Below are 19588 nucleotides of genomic sequence, written 5' to 3'. Positions count from 1 at the left end.
TTAATTTTTAAAGCCATTTCCTTAGAGAACAGAGATTTAGGATACTCCATCGTCTAGTTAAAGAAGGCAAATTGAAAATGCACCCCCAATTTCTACTGCGTGTATGCCATAGTACACTGGGAAACACAAATACCAACTCCTAGTATCATATGGTCATGGAAAGCTTTTTTGCAGTGATGTTCTGAAAACACTGTTCATATCCCCTAGTGGTGCAAGGCCAAAGCCTGAAAGGTGTGGGGTCAAAGCCAAATGCTCTCCATGCACACACATCTCCTTCCCCAGACACCCTCATGTACAAAACACGTAGGAGCTACTGCAATCAGGTTTGATAAATACCTCCTGTTGGAATCATGGAAAGTTTGCTTTCAAAGTACAATTACAGAGTGTAGGAGGAATGTTTAGGGAGGCCCCAACAGTCAGCAGTTGCACTGATATTCTGTACATCTGACCTGCAGCTTGGATCCACAAATCACAGGCAGCTGTAATGTGGTTTGTTTGATTTGGGCTTAGCCTATTATGGCAATCCAGTTATGCCGTTTGACCTACTATCGCTAAGTAAGCATTCTTTTAGTTGCTGAAGTTCAACAGATGTTAGGAAGCCTAAAATTGTAGCAGAGTAAGCCGACTGTTGCCTCAAGAACCTGAAAGGAATTGGAGAATGGCAATGTCGGACATAAATATTGAATTTTTGCTCTTAAAAGCCATGTTCAAAATCAGGGGTGTTCACATGTTTTAGCTTCATTGATTCATCTTTGGGGAACCTCAGTGCAACTATTGCAGAACTGTATATGTCATGAGCCAGTATAGATTACATAAGAATGCAGAGATAGGTTTTTAGGGCCCTGACTAGGCATGTAATTGATCATTACTTTTTTACCTGCATAAGCTTGTTTCACACAACATACTAATCCATACAGTACTGTGGTTTCTTTGACTTTGCATGTTGTAACAACACAGACATAGTGTTTTATTCAATAAATCAGGTCAGAACCGTGAAAGAATTCAACGTGGGAATAACCTAAACAACTCTCTTAGAAGTTGTTCATCGTAAGATCTTGAATTTAAGAGAAGCTGTCACCTTCATTCTAAATGACTGAAACACCCTAAAATGCCACTGTTTATCTCCAAAGTCTACTACAATACTTAAAAATTGTCTTTTAAAAGTATTTTCCTCTTATTGTAATCACTTTTTTCCTGAGCAAATGTTTTCACAATTTCTATCTGAAGAGACAGACGGTGTCCTGTAATATGAAGCTCAGCAAGGCTGGTTATATCTTCAGATGGACTTCCTCATATATGGCTAACAACTGGTTTATGAGCATTACTGAAAACATCTCTTGAACAGAACTGTAGGAAGAGAATCACCCTGTCTGGTTTTCATTTTTTAAAAAAACCCATAACTAGAGTGTCTCCAGATGTGGAACAAACATACAGCAAAAAATTCACATCCTAAGGAACAAAAGAAATGTACATTATTTGTAACAATTCTCATTTAAAAAACCCTTTTTAAATGACTGAAGTGAGAATGTTAAAAATTGTTTCCACTTTTATTAAACAAATCAGACAAGTAAACAATCCTTATATATTGCAATAGCACAGATTCTACAATACTCAGATGTGTTAGACTGCAATGCCAACCAACTTGGCCAAGGAAAATAAGAAATTGGTTTTGATCAGCATCTAAAGAATCATAGATTGTCCATCTTGTGTTTAGTGTATAGACTTTTTATACATACAGTACATAAATGTCTTCTTAGAACAGTGTTTACCACCCTTAGCAATTTTGAGATAATTCTGGGAGTGGATTTCAACTCCCAGAATTCCCCAAGCAAAATACTGGCTAGGGAATTCTAGAATAGTTGAAATCCACACATCTTAAATTGTTGAAATTGAGAAACACTTTCTTAAGATAAGTATCCAAAATGCTATTGCCTCTCACTAAAGAATACATTCAGTTTTCTATTATATATTGAACATTTATATCCAGCAATAATAATGGTAGAACGCTGCTGTAATCCTAGAGCAAATTTTGAGAAACAACACTATTAATAGCCATTTAATTTCCCTCCTTTTTCATTTATACGTTGATTATTTCGTACAATATTATCCTTGCCTAAAATAGTCTTCACTATTCTTTGCTCGCAGAAAGGATAAATGTAGATTTAAATTGTGATCTGTGTCCTGAGGGAAAATTAATTGTGATCTGAACAAGGCTTTCTTTTTTCAAGGTTTCAAACAAGATTGAAGGATGCTTTTTTTTTTTTTTGTCTTTTTGAAGTAATTTGGTTTGCTGATATTAAGGAAAAAATAACATTACTTGATTCCTAAAGGGAGTTAATATGTAGATTGACTTTCATTGATTTACTATAAAGCCTTAATTCACAACTACCAAGAAATAAATCAGTATATTAGTATAATGCCTTGATTGATAAATGAGTAAAATTGAAAACTCTTTATACATATGGGGACAGCATCTCACTTTAAACTTTTTTTAAGAGATGGCTTCATTTTACATAAAAAAGGCAAGGAAGTAACAGAACTGAAATGCTGATATGTGTTGTATATTCCAGATGGTGTGACAACTTCCCTAGCTAGGACATGCTTTCATAGAAACTTCACCTAATCACCCAGGCAATCTGAGGAAAAACAAAATGGAAGCACATCATAATGCTGGTCCCATTAACTACCTAAGCCTTTCCTAGCCAGTTTTGCTCTTTAAGCTGTTCAGTCCTCAAGATATTCAACCAATCAAAATAACTAACTTCCATGGCTAAGAACCATCTCATGCATATCTGTTACAATTGTAAGATGGTATCTATTCAGCTTCTGACTCCATTTCTCACTTGTCCTTCCAGGCTGAAACTATCTAATTGCAAAGAACTTGGCATTAGAAATATATTTGCAAGATCAACAACTAATTAATGTAACTAAACATGTTGATACATATGTTGGTTGTTAAATGTGGGATAAACAGATTGTGTGGTTCCAGGTCATGAGGCCAGCGTACAATGAAACATTCATTTATAAAGGGCCTGGTGATGTTCCCAAACTGGTTATTGAAAAACATGTGATATAGCAGGGTATTTGTTTAAAATAAGGATCATATAATTTTACATATATAGTTTTGAATCTATTTTTTAAAAAATAGTTTTCTTCAACCTTCAATCCTATCACTATCAACTTTTATTTACTCCTTCCTGACTTTTAAATGTAAGCAGTAATTATTTTGCATTCCCTATATAGAAATATTCCCCAACTATTATTATACTGTTATACTGGTGCTTACATAGTTGCATTACTAAAATACAACCAATAATTATGAATATAATTTTAAAATCTAAATATTCTAAAAAGCTTGAGAAATTGACTCATTTTTGTTAAGTAGGTACTATAATGGTTATGTAGCTCCAATATTTTGGAGAGTAGCCCTGATACATTTTTTTCTGAGACAATATAGGTAGTCCTAGACTTAGAACCATAATTGAGCCCAAAATTTCTGTTGATAAGCAAGACAGTTGTTGAATTCTGCTCCATTTTATTTCTTGCCATTGTTTTTAAGTAAATTACTGCAGCTGTTAAATTAGTAACACGGTTGTAAAGCAGTGGTGAAATCCAAATATTTTACTACCGGTTCTGTGGGCGTGGCTTGGTGGGCATGGCTTGGTGGGCATGGCAGGAGCAGGATACTGCAAAATCTCCATTCCCACCCTACTCTGAGGCCAGCCAGAGATGATATTTGCCAGTTCTCCATACTACTCAAAATTTCTGCTACTGGTTTTCCAGAACCTGTTAGAACCTGCTGGATTTCACTCCTGTTGTAAAGTGAATCTGGCTTCCCCATTGACTTTGCTTGTCAGAAGGTCGCCAAAGGTGATCACATTTTCCTGGGACACTGCAACTATTATAAATATGAGCCAGTTGCCAAGCATCCAAATTCTGATCATGTGACCATGTAGATGCTGCAATGATTGTGTGAAAAACAGTCATGTCACTTTTTTCAACTTCAAGGTTGTAAATCAAGGATTACCTGTATTGATTTCAATGTAATATTAACTTACTGATCACCATTTTTATCACCAGTGATTGATTATGTGCTATGATACCCATTCCAAAAACACAAAAAACAAATCATATTTATCAAATGAAATACGTTCTTTTCCTATCTGTAATTCTAAGTTTAATCAGTCTGTTGTTCAATAATGTTTTAGTATTGAACCATATCTTGGATCATTTCCTTGTTTTTTTAAAATCATTTCATTTCAATTACTTTTCTTAACTCCACTTTCATTTCTACCATGCAGTTCTAAATATTCATTCACCATTCTTTATTTTGACATGACAATCTACTATAGATTTTAACCTTGAGGAAATGGAATATTCCCAGCAACTCAATTAGGAGTTTCAAAGTTAAATCAGCATGAGAACTACTGCATTAGCCTGAGGGTGAACATTAAAATCCTTTCATACATTGATGCATGAGTCTCTATTCACTAAAAAAAATAAAAGTATGATGGTGTGCCATATAAACATATATTTACTAAAAGTTAAAATTTCATCATGAAATAGAGCTCCTTGTAAAACAGAGCCGCTTCATTTTATCTGTTTAGGTGGTGTCATTTTTTTCATTAGCCAACAAACTAATATTTGATTTACTATTACATTGATCTGATCCAAATCTACCTTTTTCGCCCCCTCTCTTAGAACTCTTTCTTTCCTTCAGTGTTTTTTTTCCTTTGCTGTCCTGTCCATTGAGCTGAGCACTGACAGAAAGCAACGTCAACTTTATAGCATGTAAATAGAGAAGGGTCTTGGAAGATGATACTGTTCATTGTGAGAGATCCTGAGATGCTACCGTGCAGGCAGGTGGACCAGCTGAACGAGACGTGCTTCTGCCTAAAAGCTGAGTTTCTACCCTGGCTCAGTTTGCAAATCTTTACAGAACTCAGCTTCCTGATACCTGGCAGCAAGTTTGGTTTCATGTCTAAATACAGGTATATGTAGGTGGTGAAGCATAACTGTGTGATAGAACTATCTCATATCTAAAGGACAAAACCCTTGACTGAATAAAATCATCCCTAGAATCTATATTGATATAACTGCCTAGCTAGGAAACTCATTTCAAAGTAATAGTCATAATCCAGTAACATAACTGGCTTTTATCAGTTTTGACTGTTAAAGGCCTACAGATTACATTCCTGTTGCACCAAATTAAAAAAAAAACCTACATGTACAATTAATACAATGGTTTTTAATCTGAATATTCATTACTATGCATTACCACGTTTGTTCATGACAATATTTTATTTTTTATTTTATTTTATTTTTATTTATTTGATTTGTATACCGCCCTACTCCCGAAGGACTCAGGGCGGTGAACAGCCAAGCAATAAGATACATAAATACAAAAATTTAAAAAACCAGTTAAAATCGAATTAAATCATTTTTTGGCCCAGACAAATTAAAACACCCCAATAATTTAAGAACAGATTTAAAATTTATATATTAAAAGAGGGAGGAGATTAGGCCAAGCCTGCTTGATGGAATAAAAGAGTCTTCACAGCGCGGCAGAAGGTGCGCAGATCCGGGATCCTCCGTATCTCTGGGGGGAGCTCATTCCAGACGGTAGGTGCCCCCACAGAGAAGGCTCTCCCCCTAGGGGTTGCCAGCCGACATTGTTTGGCTGACGGCACCCGGAGGAGTCCCTCTCTATGAGAGCGTACTGGCCGGTGGGAGGCTATTGGTGGTAGTAGGCGGTCCCGTAAATAACCAGGTCCTAAGCCATTCAATCTACATCCAAAAATAATCTGAGATAGGCCTCACTAAAGGTTCAATTCACCATGCAGTATCCAGGTATTAAGTTTCCTAGTTACACCCCAGCTATTTTGGAATTCTCTCCTAAGTGAAGTAAATATGGTCTTCATCAGGGGTGGGTTCTACTTACCTTTACTACCGGTTCACAACGGGAATGCACGCTCCCATTGCAAAGCTTCTGCACATGCACAGATCACCCATGATGATGTGGTGGTGGATGGGCGGAGCCTCCCACCGGTTTTACTACCGGTTTTATAGAACCGGACAGAACCGGGGGCAACCCACCACTGGTCCTCATGCTCTTGTTTGAACGACTGAAGTTTGACACTATTTGCAATTCCTTCAGGATAATGCTGAATGTTTATGGTTTTTAGGGCTGATAATATTATTATTGTTTGATTTGTTTTGCTGAGGCTTTTTTGTAAATAAACACTACTGTAGATTACTTCAGGAGAGTCATATAAAGTTAGTAATTTAGATGCATTCACAAATGTAGCCGAAGAATAAATATGTTTCTATATCTGAGATCAGAAAGCACAATGAGAAATGTCCCAGGACTTAAATAATCACTTATGTTCTGAGATTCACTGATTTTATCCAGTATGATATATAGCTCTATTGCCAATGAAGTTTAATTTTTCTGTTTGATATGTTATATAAAAAGAATAATAAACATTAATGACCATTCTCTATTTGAGAAGCACCACATTAGGAAATAGGAGATGAAAGAAGAAAAAAGAAAAATGAAGAGATAAGCAACAGCACTTCAAATATAGGGATATTGTTCTATTTTTTTTAAGTGAAACTAAATTATCCCATATTTAGTGGCTGAATTCATATCCTGCAATAAATGTAATTTTACAGACATAGCTTTATGTACACAAATGGTCATTAAAGCAAAATATTACTTAATATCTTGTCTGAAGCTAAAGAATGAAGGGGATGCTATCTACTATAGATTCTACACTGAACTGTCCAAACTTGTATTATAATAATTCGTATGACACCAGCCAGAGTTATTTTGGAGTTAGAAAAGAAAATCCTTTTGACATCTGATGCCCAAACCTAGCAAAGGCTTGGCTTTAGAAAGAGGAGGGAGGACATAATAATAGTAAAAGATTTTCAACCATGCTGATGATATGCACTGCAAAATGTGACTATTTTGCATTTTGTTTCTTGTTAACTTCAGCAAGAAATCTATGATTAAACATAGAGCTGTCAGGATATTGTTTAAGCCTTTCTTAACATTACAAAATGTTAAGCCAAAAAATAATGAGGCTTATAATATCTGAACTACAATCCAAATGATCTCCAACAAAAAGATACAAAAAACAGCAACCTGTTCAGAGTCCAGTCTATTTGAGTCCATCCATTACTAGTGTGAAAGTTCATTTAATCACTACTGGTTCTTGACTGCAGCTGTAACTATTCCAAAGTGTGAAAGGGCTCATTCACATTTCTAAGGTAATGATTTACGTAATGGACCACAGAGTAAATATAGTTTCACTTAATATGAAATAATCCATCCTATTTCTTTCTATCCATCCACTTTAAAACACTAATGCACAGTGAGATATTTATAGGGGCACTAAAACTCTGGGTAAAATCCAGTGAAGAGCACACCAACTTTCACCTTCCTTAAGGCAAAGTAATTTAATATACTAGGTATGAAAGATGGATTAAAGATACAAGGAAAAATTAAATTTCTTTTCAGACTAAGAGCTGTGAACAAGAATATTGAAGTTCTGAGCATGATTTACCTAATTTTAGCAATATTGATTAAAGAATAGACCAATATAAAACCACAGTCCATGAAATTATGCACCATTAAAGTTGAATTTATCAAACATTACATTGATATAGCATAGGTTGTGCCCTATTTGTCCACAAATTCTACAGAAATATTTAGCAGAGTGACAAGACACAGAAAATAACAGAATTTAATAATTCTGTAAACAAAGGAATTTTCAGCACATGTAACGTCGCATGCCAGAGAGACATACCAAATGCTCCCTTCTACACAGATGTCAAAAGTACAAATGTCCTGTCTTATTTTTCTAAATTGATCCAATCTTTTGAGACAGTTGTATTTGTGGCCTTAGAATGAACAATTCTTAGTGCAAGACTTTTCAGAGACCTTTGGGAAAGACAATAGTTCTTTGTCCAAAAAAACAATTGTAGAATTAAAAGAATAAAATGGCAAAGAAATGGAGAAAATTGAACTATGAATTACCTTTTGGAATCAGTTATACTATAATTGTTTCATGCTTTGTATAAAATTTTGACTTACCAAAGCTAACCCTTTTTTGAATTGACAAAATTAGATAGCCAAACAAAATCATACAGCATTTTTCCCATGCTAATTAAACAAAGTCTTGGGGGAAAAGAACTTTCCCCAAGGTTTGGTACAGCTGCAACAGCTGGGGCTTTGGATTCTAATAGACAGCTTGAAGAAATTCATCTTTTTATCTTTGAAGCTTCCAAGCTTTATACATTTTTCTGCTTCAAGATTTTGGCTAGTCAGTCTCTTTCTGTTAACACACAAGATTCCCAAAAGAAATAGTATAAAATGCAGCATGTATTCCTTCCAGCATACACTTATTAGACTAGAGAGGGATGATTCCAGTTTTCTAGGAATGAGTGAATAAGTTAATGATGATGTCATCTATGCACAGATCTTTCTACTAAGCATTGTGGTTGCATCAAAGTTTATTCAAGAACATGACCCGCTAATTTCAAGGATGTCTTATGCTGTCATATATCTTGCATGTGTTTAATCTTTACTTCAAACTTAGATATCTCCATTTACTCACTTGCAAAGACTATGAGTGCAGCAACTTAAAATTGGAGCCACATTTGTACAAAATTATTTGAAGACTTCAAGAAAAGAAGCTATGTCAAAATGCCTGGGAAGACTTGCATTAAGAAAAATTAACAAAAATAAATACTGATTTATAATTCTATTCTTGTTCTATTGTTTTACATCAAAATATTATTTTAATTCAGTCTGCATTTTTGAAGGATGTGGTCCTTAACTTGCATTCCCTGGATTGTTTGTTTTCCTCCTCAACAATCCTCCTTCCTCCTTATATTATTCTTAACTGACAAAAATATTAAAAAGCAGAGATATGGGAATTTTAGTTTGAAAGTACATATCTTAGTCCAATACACAATATACTTAAGAAATATCCTAAAATTCATACTTTTATTTATATAATTTGTATTCCCCTTTTCATTGTTAAATGTTATTTCAAAGAAGATTGCACACAAATATGAGTGTTTTATTTAAAAATGCATTATTTTTTAATTTTTTCTTTATTTAAACTATTGGTTAATACAAAAAAGTGGGACCTATTCTATGAAACTGTCAGAGTAGAAATACTCATTTGAATATCATATCCCTCTAACAGAGGGAGATCAGTTTAGAGCAAAAGGAATTATGCAAAAATTGGTATTTTCTACCTAGTTTGCGGATTTCTCCAGTATATAGCTAGAGAAACACTGGAAGTATTTAAATTTATTTTTTTTTTATTTTTTTAATTGATTTGGATCTTGTGCCTCAGGATATTTCTTCAAGTGCTGAAATGTCACTTGAAGGAAAAAAAGAAATAGAGAAAAGTGGAGGAAATATAGTAAATGTTCTAAAAGAATGGGAATTAGGGTGGGCAATTAAAGATAGAGAGATTTTTAAAGTATCTTTATGCTGTACAGGAATGTTTCAAATGGAAAAATAACTTTTGTTTCATTGCCCAGTTTCTAGAGACATATTTGGAGCAATAAAATATTCATGATTAGGACTTTCCTCATTTTAGTTATGTTTTAATTATATATAGCGCAGCAAGGGGAGGACCTCTTCTCTTGAAAATCCCTTTCCAAACATGAGCTCAGGACAAGAATTCTTGCAAATCATGCAGTAGATATAATAAGGAAAGAGTAGTTGCTCTCTTTAAAACAGTCTAGTACATACAATTTAGTAATTTTCAGATACAATATTTTGAAAATGCAATGCCTGAGATTCCCAGACAATTTCCTGTTAGTTTATTCCCTAATTTATCTGCAGGGCATATGGTTGCTAAGGCTGCTTTATACCAAACAGTTAATAAACATTACATTTATTCTTTTACATTTAAGTGAGAACACACACACACACACACACACACACACACACACACACACACACACATATTGCTATTACAGAACATTATTACTGTAATGCCCTGGTTTGTTGTATTTGTGAGTTAAATCATAAATATATATTGTACCCCATCTTGACAGTTTTTGTAACCAAAAGATTAAGTTTGAGTTGAGCTTAACTAAAAAGTATATTATAAATCTAAATAAGTAGATACATCACATTGAAAGTAGGATTTTCAACAGAAGATTTACTAAGTGTAAGACTTAGGGCTGCACTATAAATATTGCACCTACTTGCCAGGATATATAGTGTGTTAATCAGTGAAGCTTGCAGCCAAGTAGGACTGCAAAGAAATATAACACTCATAAAAGATTGCAAATATCTCTTTCAGCTCAAGCCCACACATTTTTACTCAGCTCTTTCATTATATTCCACAAGAGTAATACTAATGTAAAATGTGTAGAATTTAATTAATTAATTAATTAAATATATCAGTTTTAAGTATCTTAAGGCTAAAGCTCTAGTTATTTTGGAAGTCCTTGAATGTTAAATGAATGAGCATTCTTATTAGTTAAGTTCATAATTTTTGAAAACAATGAAGAATAACTATTAATGACAATCTGAAAATTAATGACAACCCAATCTGAAAAAGACCAAAGTGGACAACTACAAATTAGCAAAATTACTATGGTGGCTTTCCAGGATATAATTCAGATATATTTTCAGTCAACTTTGCAATTGCTAAGAAATAACACTGAAAATTAAACTGATTTTACAAACTTGACTTTAAAAAAAATTTCTAAGTAGTTCCAACTCCATATGTTGTTTTAAGTATAAAAAGGTGTAATAAAAGAATATGGCAGAAATATAAAATTCCTGGATCTTTCTAATCTAAATCAACATTATTTCTTATTACAAACTGATTTTGCTGAAATTCTGGCCAGTGTGCTTAGATGTTTTTGGCTGTGTATGTGAAAAAGTTGTAAAAAGGCCATCTCTCTGGTATAATTTCAAAACAGGATATTATATAATCTGATCCTACTGCATCCAATTTGTAAAGGATTAAGAAGGACAAATTTTACCCCTTCATTTTCATAGTATGCTATGATGAAGATGATCAGGTAAACCTATTTTATACAAATTATCTATCCAAGCCTGTGCTGTTTTAATATTTAAAAGAATTTTATCAATCTCTTAGACAAGGTTACTTAAGTAACATGAAACTTTGGAAGAATATAAATAAATATTACTTTTTTCTGGTAAAGATATCTGGATTTTAAGCAATTGCTTTTTTTTTCATCTTTAAATGAGGAAAATGAAATGTTAAATGCAGAAGAAAGAATACAAAGAATTAAAAAATGGGAATACAGTAAAGAAAATTTCTTTCAGTGTAACTGAATTTAATTTAGCTAATTTGAAAATAAAATCAAATAGAATTGTCGTGAAATAAGAAACAAACCATCTTCCTAAATGCTTACAGTCATAAATCCTGAAAACAATTGTGGAACTTTTTTTTTTGTCCTACATGAAATGTTTATTTAAATGCTGATTTCCCCTTTTTCCATAAAATAACTCTAAAATTGCTTCATTGAACCTGTATCATTAAATATGGATAAGAATATCTTGGATCCCAGGTGATGTGTATATCTGTGAATCACAGATAATTAATTTCTTTATTTTCAAGAATGCAATATTTTGTTTTTCAACTCTTAGTTTACAGCACAAGACCCCTATCCAATCCCAAAATAACACTGTTTGTCCAAAGACCAAAATAAAACATATACTTATTTCCCAAACTGAAATTATGTAGATGAATTTCTATTGTTTCCTTACCTCAAGCTATGTCATTAATTTAATTTACTATAACTGGAAAATTATAGATGACATAGAACTTTAAAAATACATTTAAATCTATCAAAAATAGTTGTAGTTTAAAATATTTGTCTTCACATTATTAAAGCTACTGTTAAATTATATTTTTATAAATGCCAAGTACAAATAGATAAAAAGTAATAAATCATGGTATAAAAAGAAAGAAATACTTTCTTGGGAGAATGTATTTGCAATTCAACTGATCATATAAAAGCATAAACTAAAAAAGTTTATATATTTTTATGTGCTATGGTTTCACCATTCATTGCATTACATTCCAGGATATTTCACAAGTTCTGGGCAAAATGTCTTTGTTTGTGAAGCATAATGATCATAACTTTTACACTGAAGTCACTCTCATAACAACCTCCCCAGAACTGTTGTCATCTGATGAATCCTCTGGAGGTCTCATTCGACTGAAGAGTTGTAATAAAACATAGCCACATTGAAATCTTGGTGAAGTTAACTGTGTTGAATGAACTAAATTTCTGTTTCTCAATGCATTTAGTGGTAGCCACAAAGTCCTAGCTGTGGAGGATTCTCCTCGAGTGCTCTCTTCTATGTCTGTTGCTTTGTCATAATTTTGTACATCCCAGTGCAAATTGACAGCCCTCCAACGCTTAAATACTCTGCAAACTGATGCACCTTCATGTACAATAAGTCCTGAAATTAAAGGAAAAAATTATTGAAGCCCTTAGTTCTGTACGTCAAATGTACATTTTGTAAAGAAATACAATTAAAATTGAAATGCTGGCTTGAATCTAAGTACAAAGACTTGAGTTATGGATAACTGATTCCCACATATCCATTGTATAAACGTTTATATCCAGATATATCTTTTTTTGATAGCTTACAAGATGTATTATTGATAAAGAGAAGAAAGATAATGGTTTTATTTAAACATTTAGAAGTTAGGCTAAACTGGGATCTATTATTAATTTTAATAAGTACCATTTATACAAGATAGATAGATAAATAGATAGATGATAGATTGATAGATAGATGATGGATGGGGAGAGAGAGATGATAGATGAAAGATGATAGATAGAAGAGAGAGAGAGAGAAGAGAAGAGAAGAGAGAGAGAGATAAACAGAGAGAGAGATGGGAGAGATGATAGATGGAGAGGGAAAGAAATTCTCTCCCTCTCCATCTATCCAGAAATTAGAGCAAAAAACAGCATCAAACAACTACACGAAGCAAACAAACAGTAGGCAGTAGAATGGTCAGGAAGTTTCATTATGTATACAGCAAGGTTCAGACAGTTTGGGAGCAAGAGACATCACAAGGTCAGCAAATACAGAATTACTTGCATTGTCCAAGAAAGGGTCATTTGGAAAAAAAAGGAGTCAAAATACAGCTGTACAGTGTTGTTCCAATGTTTAAAAGGACCTAGGACCAGAAGCTTCTAGTCTCCAACCAAACAAAACTGGTTCTGTTTGAAATGAATTTTAGTCACTGAACTACTTGAAAAAGCAGCCTACTTCAGAGTAAAATAGTAATCTCAAGACATTTTCCCCAGAATATGGTATTTCTGTTTTTCTGTTCTCTGCTACTCAAACTAGAGTTGCAAACATTATTATAGATTTTATGCCTCTGTCTTTCTTTCAGAATCTGAGTTAATGTAAGCAGAGTCAGAGGTTGTTGAAAGTGACTCCACCAAGACCTCAGAGATAGAACTAAATTCCTTAGTTTATACTTGCTAGAATCCTAATTCTCACCTAGTTGTGCTTCTCTTCAAAGGAGAAGTTATTTCCCTTCCCAATATATATCTTCTCCAGTTGTGTGAAAATTGGTTTATTTTAGTTTAGAGGAAAATGGTTTGTCAAGCTGAGAGAATGCACATTTAAAGCACTCCAAAAGAGAAACCTTCTAATCACTTCCCAGATACTGCACACATCAATAATGGAAATGAAAATTAAAAATCTGTACTACTACATAATCTTCTTGTCCTTTAATCAGCATTGTTAGAGGATGAAAGAGGCTGACATGACCAGACTGGGAAGGAATATCAAGAACAGATGTGTAGTTGTATGAATGTAGCTGGTATGCTGTAAGATTAATTTGAGCAGTTATCTTGAAGGCTGCTATGAAGTGTAGGCTTAGATTTCTAGTCTGAGCATAAAACAGTAGATGATTCATGGAAAATCAGACTTGTTACCAGCTATGAAAAAAAGTTCCATTTTGTTTCTTCTGGCCTGTATAGACATTGCAGTCTTGTTGGCCATCCTTGTTCTATCCAGTGCATCTAATCCACTGTAATAACTGAGGAAAGAATGATTCTATTGGGGAAAAAACACAAATGAAAACCTGGAGTATTGCTGTATAGAAGCTTGCTGTTATATGGCAACAGGTTTACTGAAAACTAATCTAAGTACATATATTGCTCCAAAGTGGCATTGACATTCTGCCTAACTACAGTTATACAAGGTAGACAACTTGGGTATTCTAAATATTATCTTGAATATGTTATGTCTGAAATTTGCAATAAATTAATAGCTTTTGTTTATGGTTGTATTCTGGGAGACCATAAAGGGACAAAGATACTTCAGGAATAATTGTGCAATTTCATAACTATGCAAAATTCAAATAACTACTAGCTGGTAGGAAGGAAATACACAAAAAAAACCCCTCTCTTTGTTGCTATCAAGCTGTCATCCAGATTTTTCGCAGTTCGCATTTTATGTCCTTACTTCATGAGCTGTGGGCAAGGATTAGAAGGAGACTGGCCACATTCAACTATGAATAAAACTGTATTTTGACTTATACTTGAAAATAAAGTCCAAAACAATTGACTATCTGTGCTTGAGGACATGTATAAGAAGACATGTATGCTAACCAGGCCAGCAGTTCACCCACCTACATTAGAGATTGTGATACATTTGATAATTTCTAATTTGAGGCCACCAAAGGTCACTGGAGGTACAAAGTCTTGTAGAATCCAAAATGTTTAGTAGTCAGATGATCATGATGTAAATTGATTTGATTTTATAATTCTATGGGTTATACTTAGTTGGATTTAGCGATCAGCAATTTTGGATAGAGTACAAGATAAAATGGAAACTGGCCTGGTTTAACATATTCTCACAATTTGACTTGTTAATGATTTTTGTTATTGTAAATGTAAATTATCTCAAACACAAGTGAAGGTTCCAGAAAATAATAGAAATTTTCAAAGTGCAAGATGGTGGTTTTCAGGACCTATTCATAGGCTGAACTACTGAACCTGAATTTATATGACAAAATATGTGGTTTTTCAATAGTGGTGAATATCTGTAGCTTGGATGTAGGATGAGGGTGAAGGTTCATTCTCTGAGCTTATGGTTTGGTTTCCAAACATTTTGTTACCAGGCTAGGTAACATCTTCAGCAGAGTGTCAATTTTCTTCTGTTTATAAGGGCTTTGGGGGTGGGTGGGTGTCAAGTAAGGCTCCTGTGATGGGTCAGGTGTGAGTCATATGTGAGTCTTGTGGTGGGCCATGTGATAAGGAGATTACATCAGGTCAGGATCATTGGGAGGTGAACTGCTGGGGGGGTTGCATGGGTTGGTTGAGGGTCAGTGCTGTTTCTGGTTGGCTGTGGGATTGATTTGGATTCTGAGAGGTTCGTAGGCTGGATGTAGGGCAATATGTCTGTTGATGGAATTGATTGTGGATTGCTAGTATAATATATAATGTACATTATAATGAAAACAGTTAGAGTTTCCCATAGTCTTCTCTTCTTGAAATGAAACATATCCAACTTATCCATCCATTCCTCATAGATTTTCCTTTTCAGTTTTAACTTATATTAAATTATAATAATATTTTCAGATAATAATCTAATCATGAGCATAACAGGTGGTAGCGTGACCAATGATTTTTGTGTTGCTCCAATTGGATTGGTGCTATTTGGTGTCATGTGGGTAGAGATTAAGGATTTAAGATCGTGGCATTTGACTGCCAGCCAGTGTTCGTGGATCCTGGTTTTTAATTGATGTGATATATGTCCCATGTACAATTGGCTGCAATGGTTACAGTTAATTTTGTAGATTACATTGTTTCTTTCATCCTTCTGTATTTTCTCTTTGGTGCTAGATAATTCCTGATGCGGTGTGGCTGTGGGTTTGTGGGCTATTGTTATTACTAGGGGTTGGAGGATTCTGGCTGTCATTTCCGACACCCCTTTTGTGTACCGTAGGGTTCATTTTTGCATGATGGTTGGCTGTGTGGAGTGGTGCAGTTTGAGTGCTGTGTGTCAGAATATGACATTTTTTGGATAGTTATTACAGAGAAAGATATTGAGCAACCAAACATCACATCAATTAAAAACCAGGATCCATGAACACTGGCTGGCAGTCAACGCCATGATCCCAAATGCTTATTCTCTACCCACACTGACACCAAACAACACCAACTTGATTGGAGCAACACAAAAATCATCAACCACACTACCACCCGCCATGCTCGTGAGTTCATCGAAGCCTGGCATTCCACAAGCAATTCCATCAACAGACACATTAACCTACAACCAGCCCTCAGAATCCAAATCAACTGCACAGATTTCCCCCAGCAATCTGGGCTCTCATTTTACTGACCTAAATGGAAGGCTGAATCAACCTTGAACCCTGTCAGGATCAAACTCCTGGCTATGGTCACACTTAGTCTGCAATACTGCATTATAACCACTGCACCACCATGGCTCCTAGTATACCATGGTAGTCATGAGCTACCAGTCAATGATTACTGGTGTATATAGCAACAGATCTCTGCCCTACACCTATTATGCAAAAGTGTCTAATACAGCTTTTCACATTTTCAAGAATCCTTACAAAATATTTACATTACCTTTGCAAAGATGTTTGTATAAGGTGTGACAGACTTGAACACTGTACTCATCTGTATCTCTCTCCTGTAATAAGTTATCCAGTAACAATAAAGTCTACTGGTTTCTGTTTGTGAAATTTCTTGCTCTCAGCATAGAAAGTATGCTGGTCAAGTGTTGCTGGAAATATTTCAGTATCCCCATCATATTTTCCAGATAGATTTATTCAGAATTTGCATATTGGATGCTTAGGTGATGAAAATAGTTAAGCCCCAAGCTGGTTCAATTAACTTTTCATAGCATTGGTAACTATGGCAAAGAGACACTCAGATCCTTAGAACTTTATCCTGCTATTTAACTTTAGCTTTAATGGCTAAAAAAAACCCTGCCCTCTTTTGATGCTACTATTTCAGAATGGTAAATTAAAACAGCGTAAGATGGCAACTAAGGGTTAGACTTTCTGTGTTTCTTCACTGCCATCTAGTGATCTTTCTTTATCTTTCCAAGTCAGTAGTTGTATTTGCTCTGCTGTAACAGTGCAAGAAGCATTAACCTAGAAAATCTGGGATGAAAAAGCAGCAGTCAATATTTACAGCAAAGATAGTAAAGAAATTCTTAGTCAAGATCTGATCCAGAGTTTAAGGAATATTGTTTTGTTTGTAAAACAGAGCATTAGGCAATGATTGTGCCAATGTTCTGGCAAATATCAAGTTATCTGGATGATCAAAGTAAAAATGCATCTCAAGAAATAACACAGTTTCAGTTAGACATCTAGAAACATTATGTCAGTACTTTATGAGCCCTTTATCCCAGAAACTCCCACTCAGCTCAAATCCAGTCAGTGCTGCTTCAGTTGAGTTGAGATTATAAAGCAATTATAGAATTATAGAAGAACAGCCTACTCAGAGTAACATCTGGGTAGACAACGTACTCTTCCCAGAAATCTGGTATTTAATTTTTCTGCTCCCAACTTTAAGGAGGTAGTGATCTCTTAGACACTGTGGGTCTGTCCTTTCTTTGGAAATTTAGTTCAAGGTTGCAAAGCTGGCAGCAGTAGAAAATGATTTTAGTAAGCTTAAGGCATGCCTGGGCTTCAGAATCCAGACCACAAGTTTATACCATTACATACATAGGGTTTTTTTTTATCTCTTTGCTGTAATATAGCTTTCATCTAGATTTTTTAAAATCCAAATATGGGAGTCCGAAGGCTACAAACTAGACCATAACTCTTTAGGAGTGATCACATTAGAAATTTTCTCCCAAGCAAGTTAAACTTCTACATAAAGAGACAACCATCATTTTTTAAAAAAACTAAATAAATAGGAACATCCGCATCAATGAAAATAAAGGCACAATAGTATTTACAATATTTTCATTATTTTCAGGCAAAAAATAATGGTACCAGAAATGTTATGGAATTTCCATTACTAGAAGAACTTAGATAATCACTTACTAGTATCTCACGTAGCATTACTTCACTTCATTGGGTGGATTCATCCTTACAGAAGCCTATAAAGTACAGGTGGGGGGAACAACTTGTCTCCTAGACAAGCCTTTAACTGCAAAAGATGCAGCTTGCAAAACTGTGGGAGTGTCTAGCAGCTTTTCTCTCTAGTCAAATAACTGGTAGGGAACTTACTATTATTTTCCCTTTGCTCTTAGTAATAGAAAATTGCTTTTCTGTTTCCCATCAGGCATTGATCATGTTGATCAATTGCCCTGTGAAAGTAGAAGCATCATTTTCTGCTGCTAATGCTAGAGAACAGCTTTCCTGAGGAGAACTGCTTGTGGGTAGGGATGAGTGATATACTCTCCACGGACTCACTCAAAATTACTACAAGGAAAAGGAAAATTATGCTTCCATTCTCCTTCTCAATACCAGCATCATTTCTGTTATAGAAACCCAAGGATCTTGTGAGTTGGAAAGAATAATACCATCTCATGAGCAGGGAGGGTGGTGAGAGAGGGTAGTACATAAAAATGGGGACATATCAATATTAGCCTCTATTCAAATGCAAAATGAGAACTGGGACTGAAATCATACTAGAAATCAATACACGTTATACTTTTTTTTTTTGCTGGGCCTAGTTAGTTTGCTCACAACCACTTTTTGAAAAGGCTCAATTTTTATAGACATTTAAAAGGCATGATGATGTAGAACATTAATAATCTAATTTGAATGTGATTGAGTCATGTGTGATTGTAGCTCAATTTAATGTTTCTTGGAAAGGCAGCAACAAACATACAAACAAATTTCCAGTTCACCACCAGGGCACCCAGAAATGGTTTATTCTTTTTTCTAAATTGCAATCCTGATCAAGATCTCTGGTCAAAGATCTATCTAGTATATGCAACATCTTGTTTCTCATTTAAAATTCTAGTTAAAGTCAATCTTATTCAAAGCAAATTGAATACAAAATCATATAATAACTATTCTACTCATAACCTACTCAACTACTTTGTTCAGTACTGATTCTACATATTTATTTAGGACTTCTAACTGTTTAAAATCCAACAGAAAAAGCAATGCCAAAAGTCACTTATTAGAAAAAAGTAAATATCCATTTATGTTTTCACCAATAATTTCAAATAGTTGTTAAATAATATGATAGACGGATGAATCTGTGGGACTCCATGGCCTTTAGCTGTTCCTAAGCATACCGTTCAGAAGATTAACCACAAGGAAGAATAACAGAACCACCTAAAATAGTATGTCAAAATCTAATTTTTAAAAGTGTTTCTTGAAAAATCAATTGTATTGAAAACTTAAGTTCTCAAAAACCAGTAGCAATGAAATAGTTATCTATGCAATATATAGCTTAGTCTCCAGATTAGCCATTTGTAATGAATGGAACTAATGAATATCATTCAGAAATATGTGAAGGTTGTTCACTGGTCCAAAGGCATTTGAGTACCTATCTGAGTATTAGATGGAATGCCTCAAAGAAATAAATACAGTTATAAATTGTT

General features: G+C 34.4%; 1 protein-coding gene across 1 annotated transcript in view; it reads right to left on the bottom strand.

The window, feature by feature from the left end:
- Positions 1 to 12158: 12158 nt before the first annotated feature.
- Positions 12159 to 19588, bottom strand: part of MARCHF11 (membrane associated ring-CH-type finger 11) — a 30038-nt gene continuing 22608 nt past the window's right edge. The window contains exon 4 of the mRNA XM_070942585.1: positions 12159 to 12481. Within this exon, the coding sequence (XP_070798686.1) occupies positions 12159 to 12481 (323 nt within the window). The remainder of the gene's footprint in view (positions 12482 to 19588) is intronic.

This window comes from Pituophis catenifer, unplaced genomic scaffold (assembly GCF_029215685.1).
Source record: "Pituophis catenifer annectens isolate HBS135680 unplaced genomic scaffold, rPitCat1.0.hap2 SCAF_3, whole genome shotgun sequence".
NCBI classification, from domain to species: domain Eukaryota; kingdom Metazoa; phylum Chordata; class Lepidosauria; order Squamata; family Colubridae; genus Pituophis; species Pituophis catenifer.
This window is presented reverse-complemented; position numbering and strand designations above follow the sequence as displayed.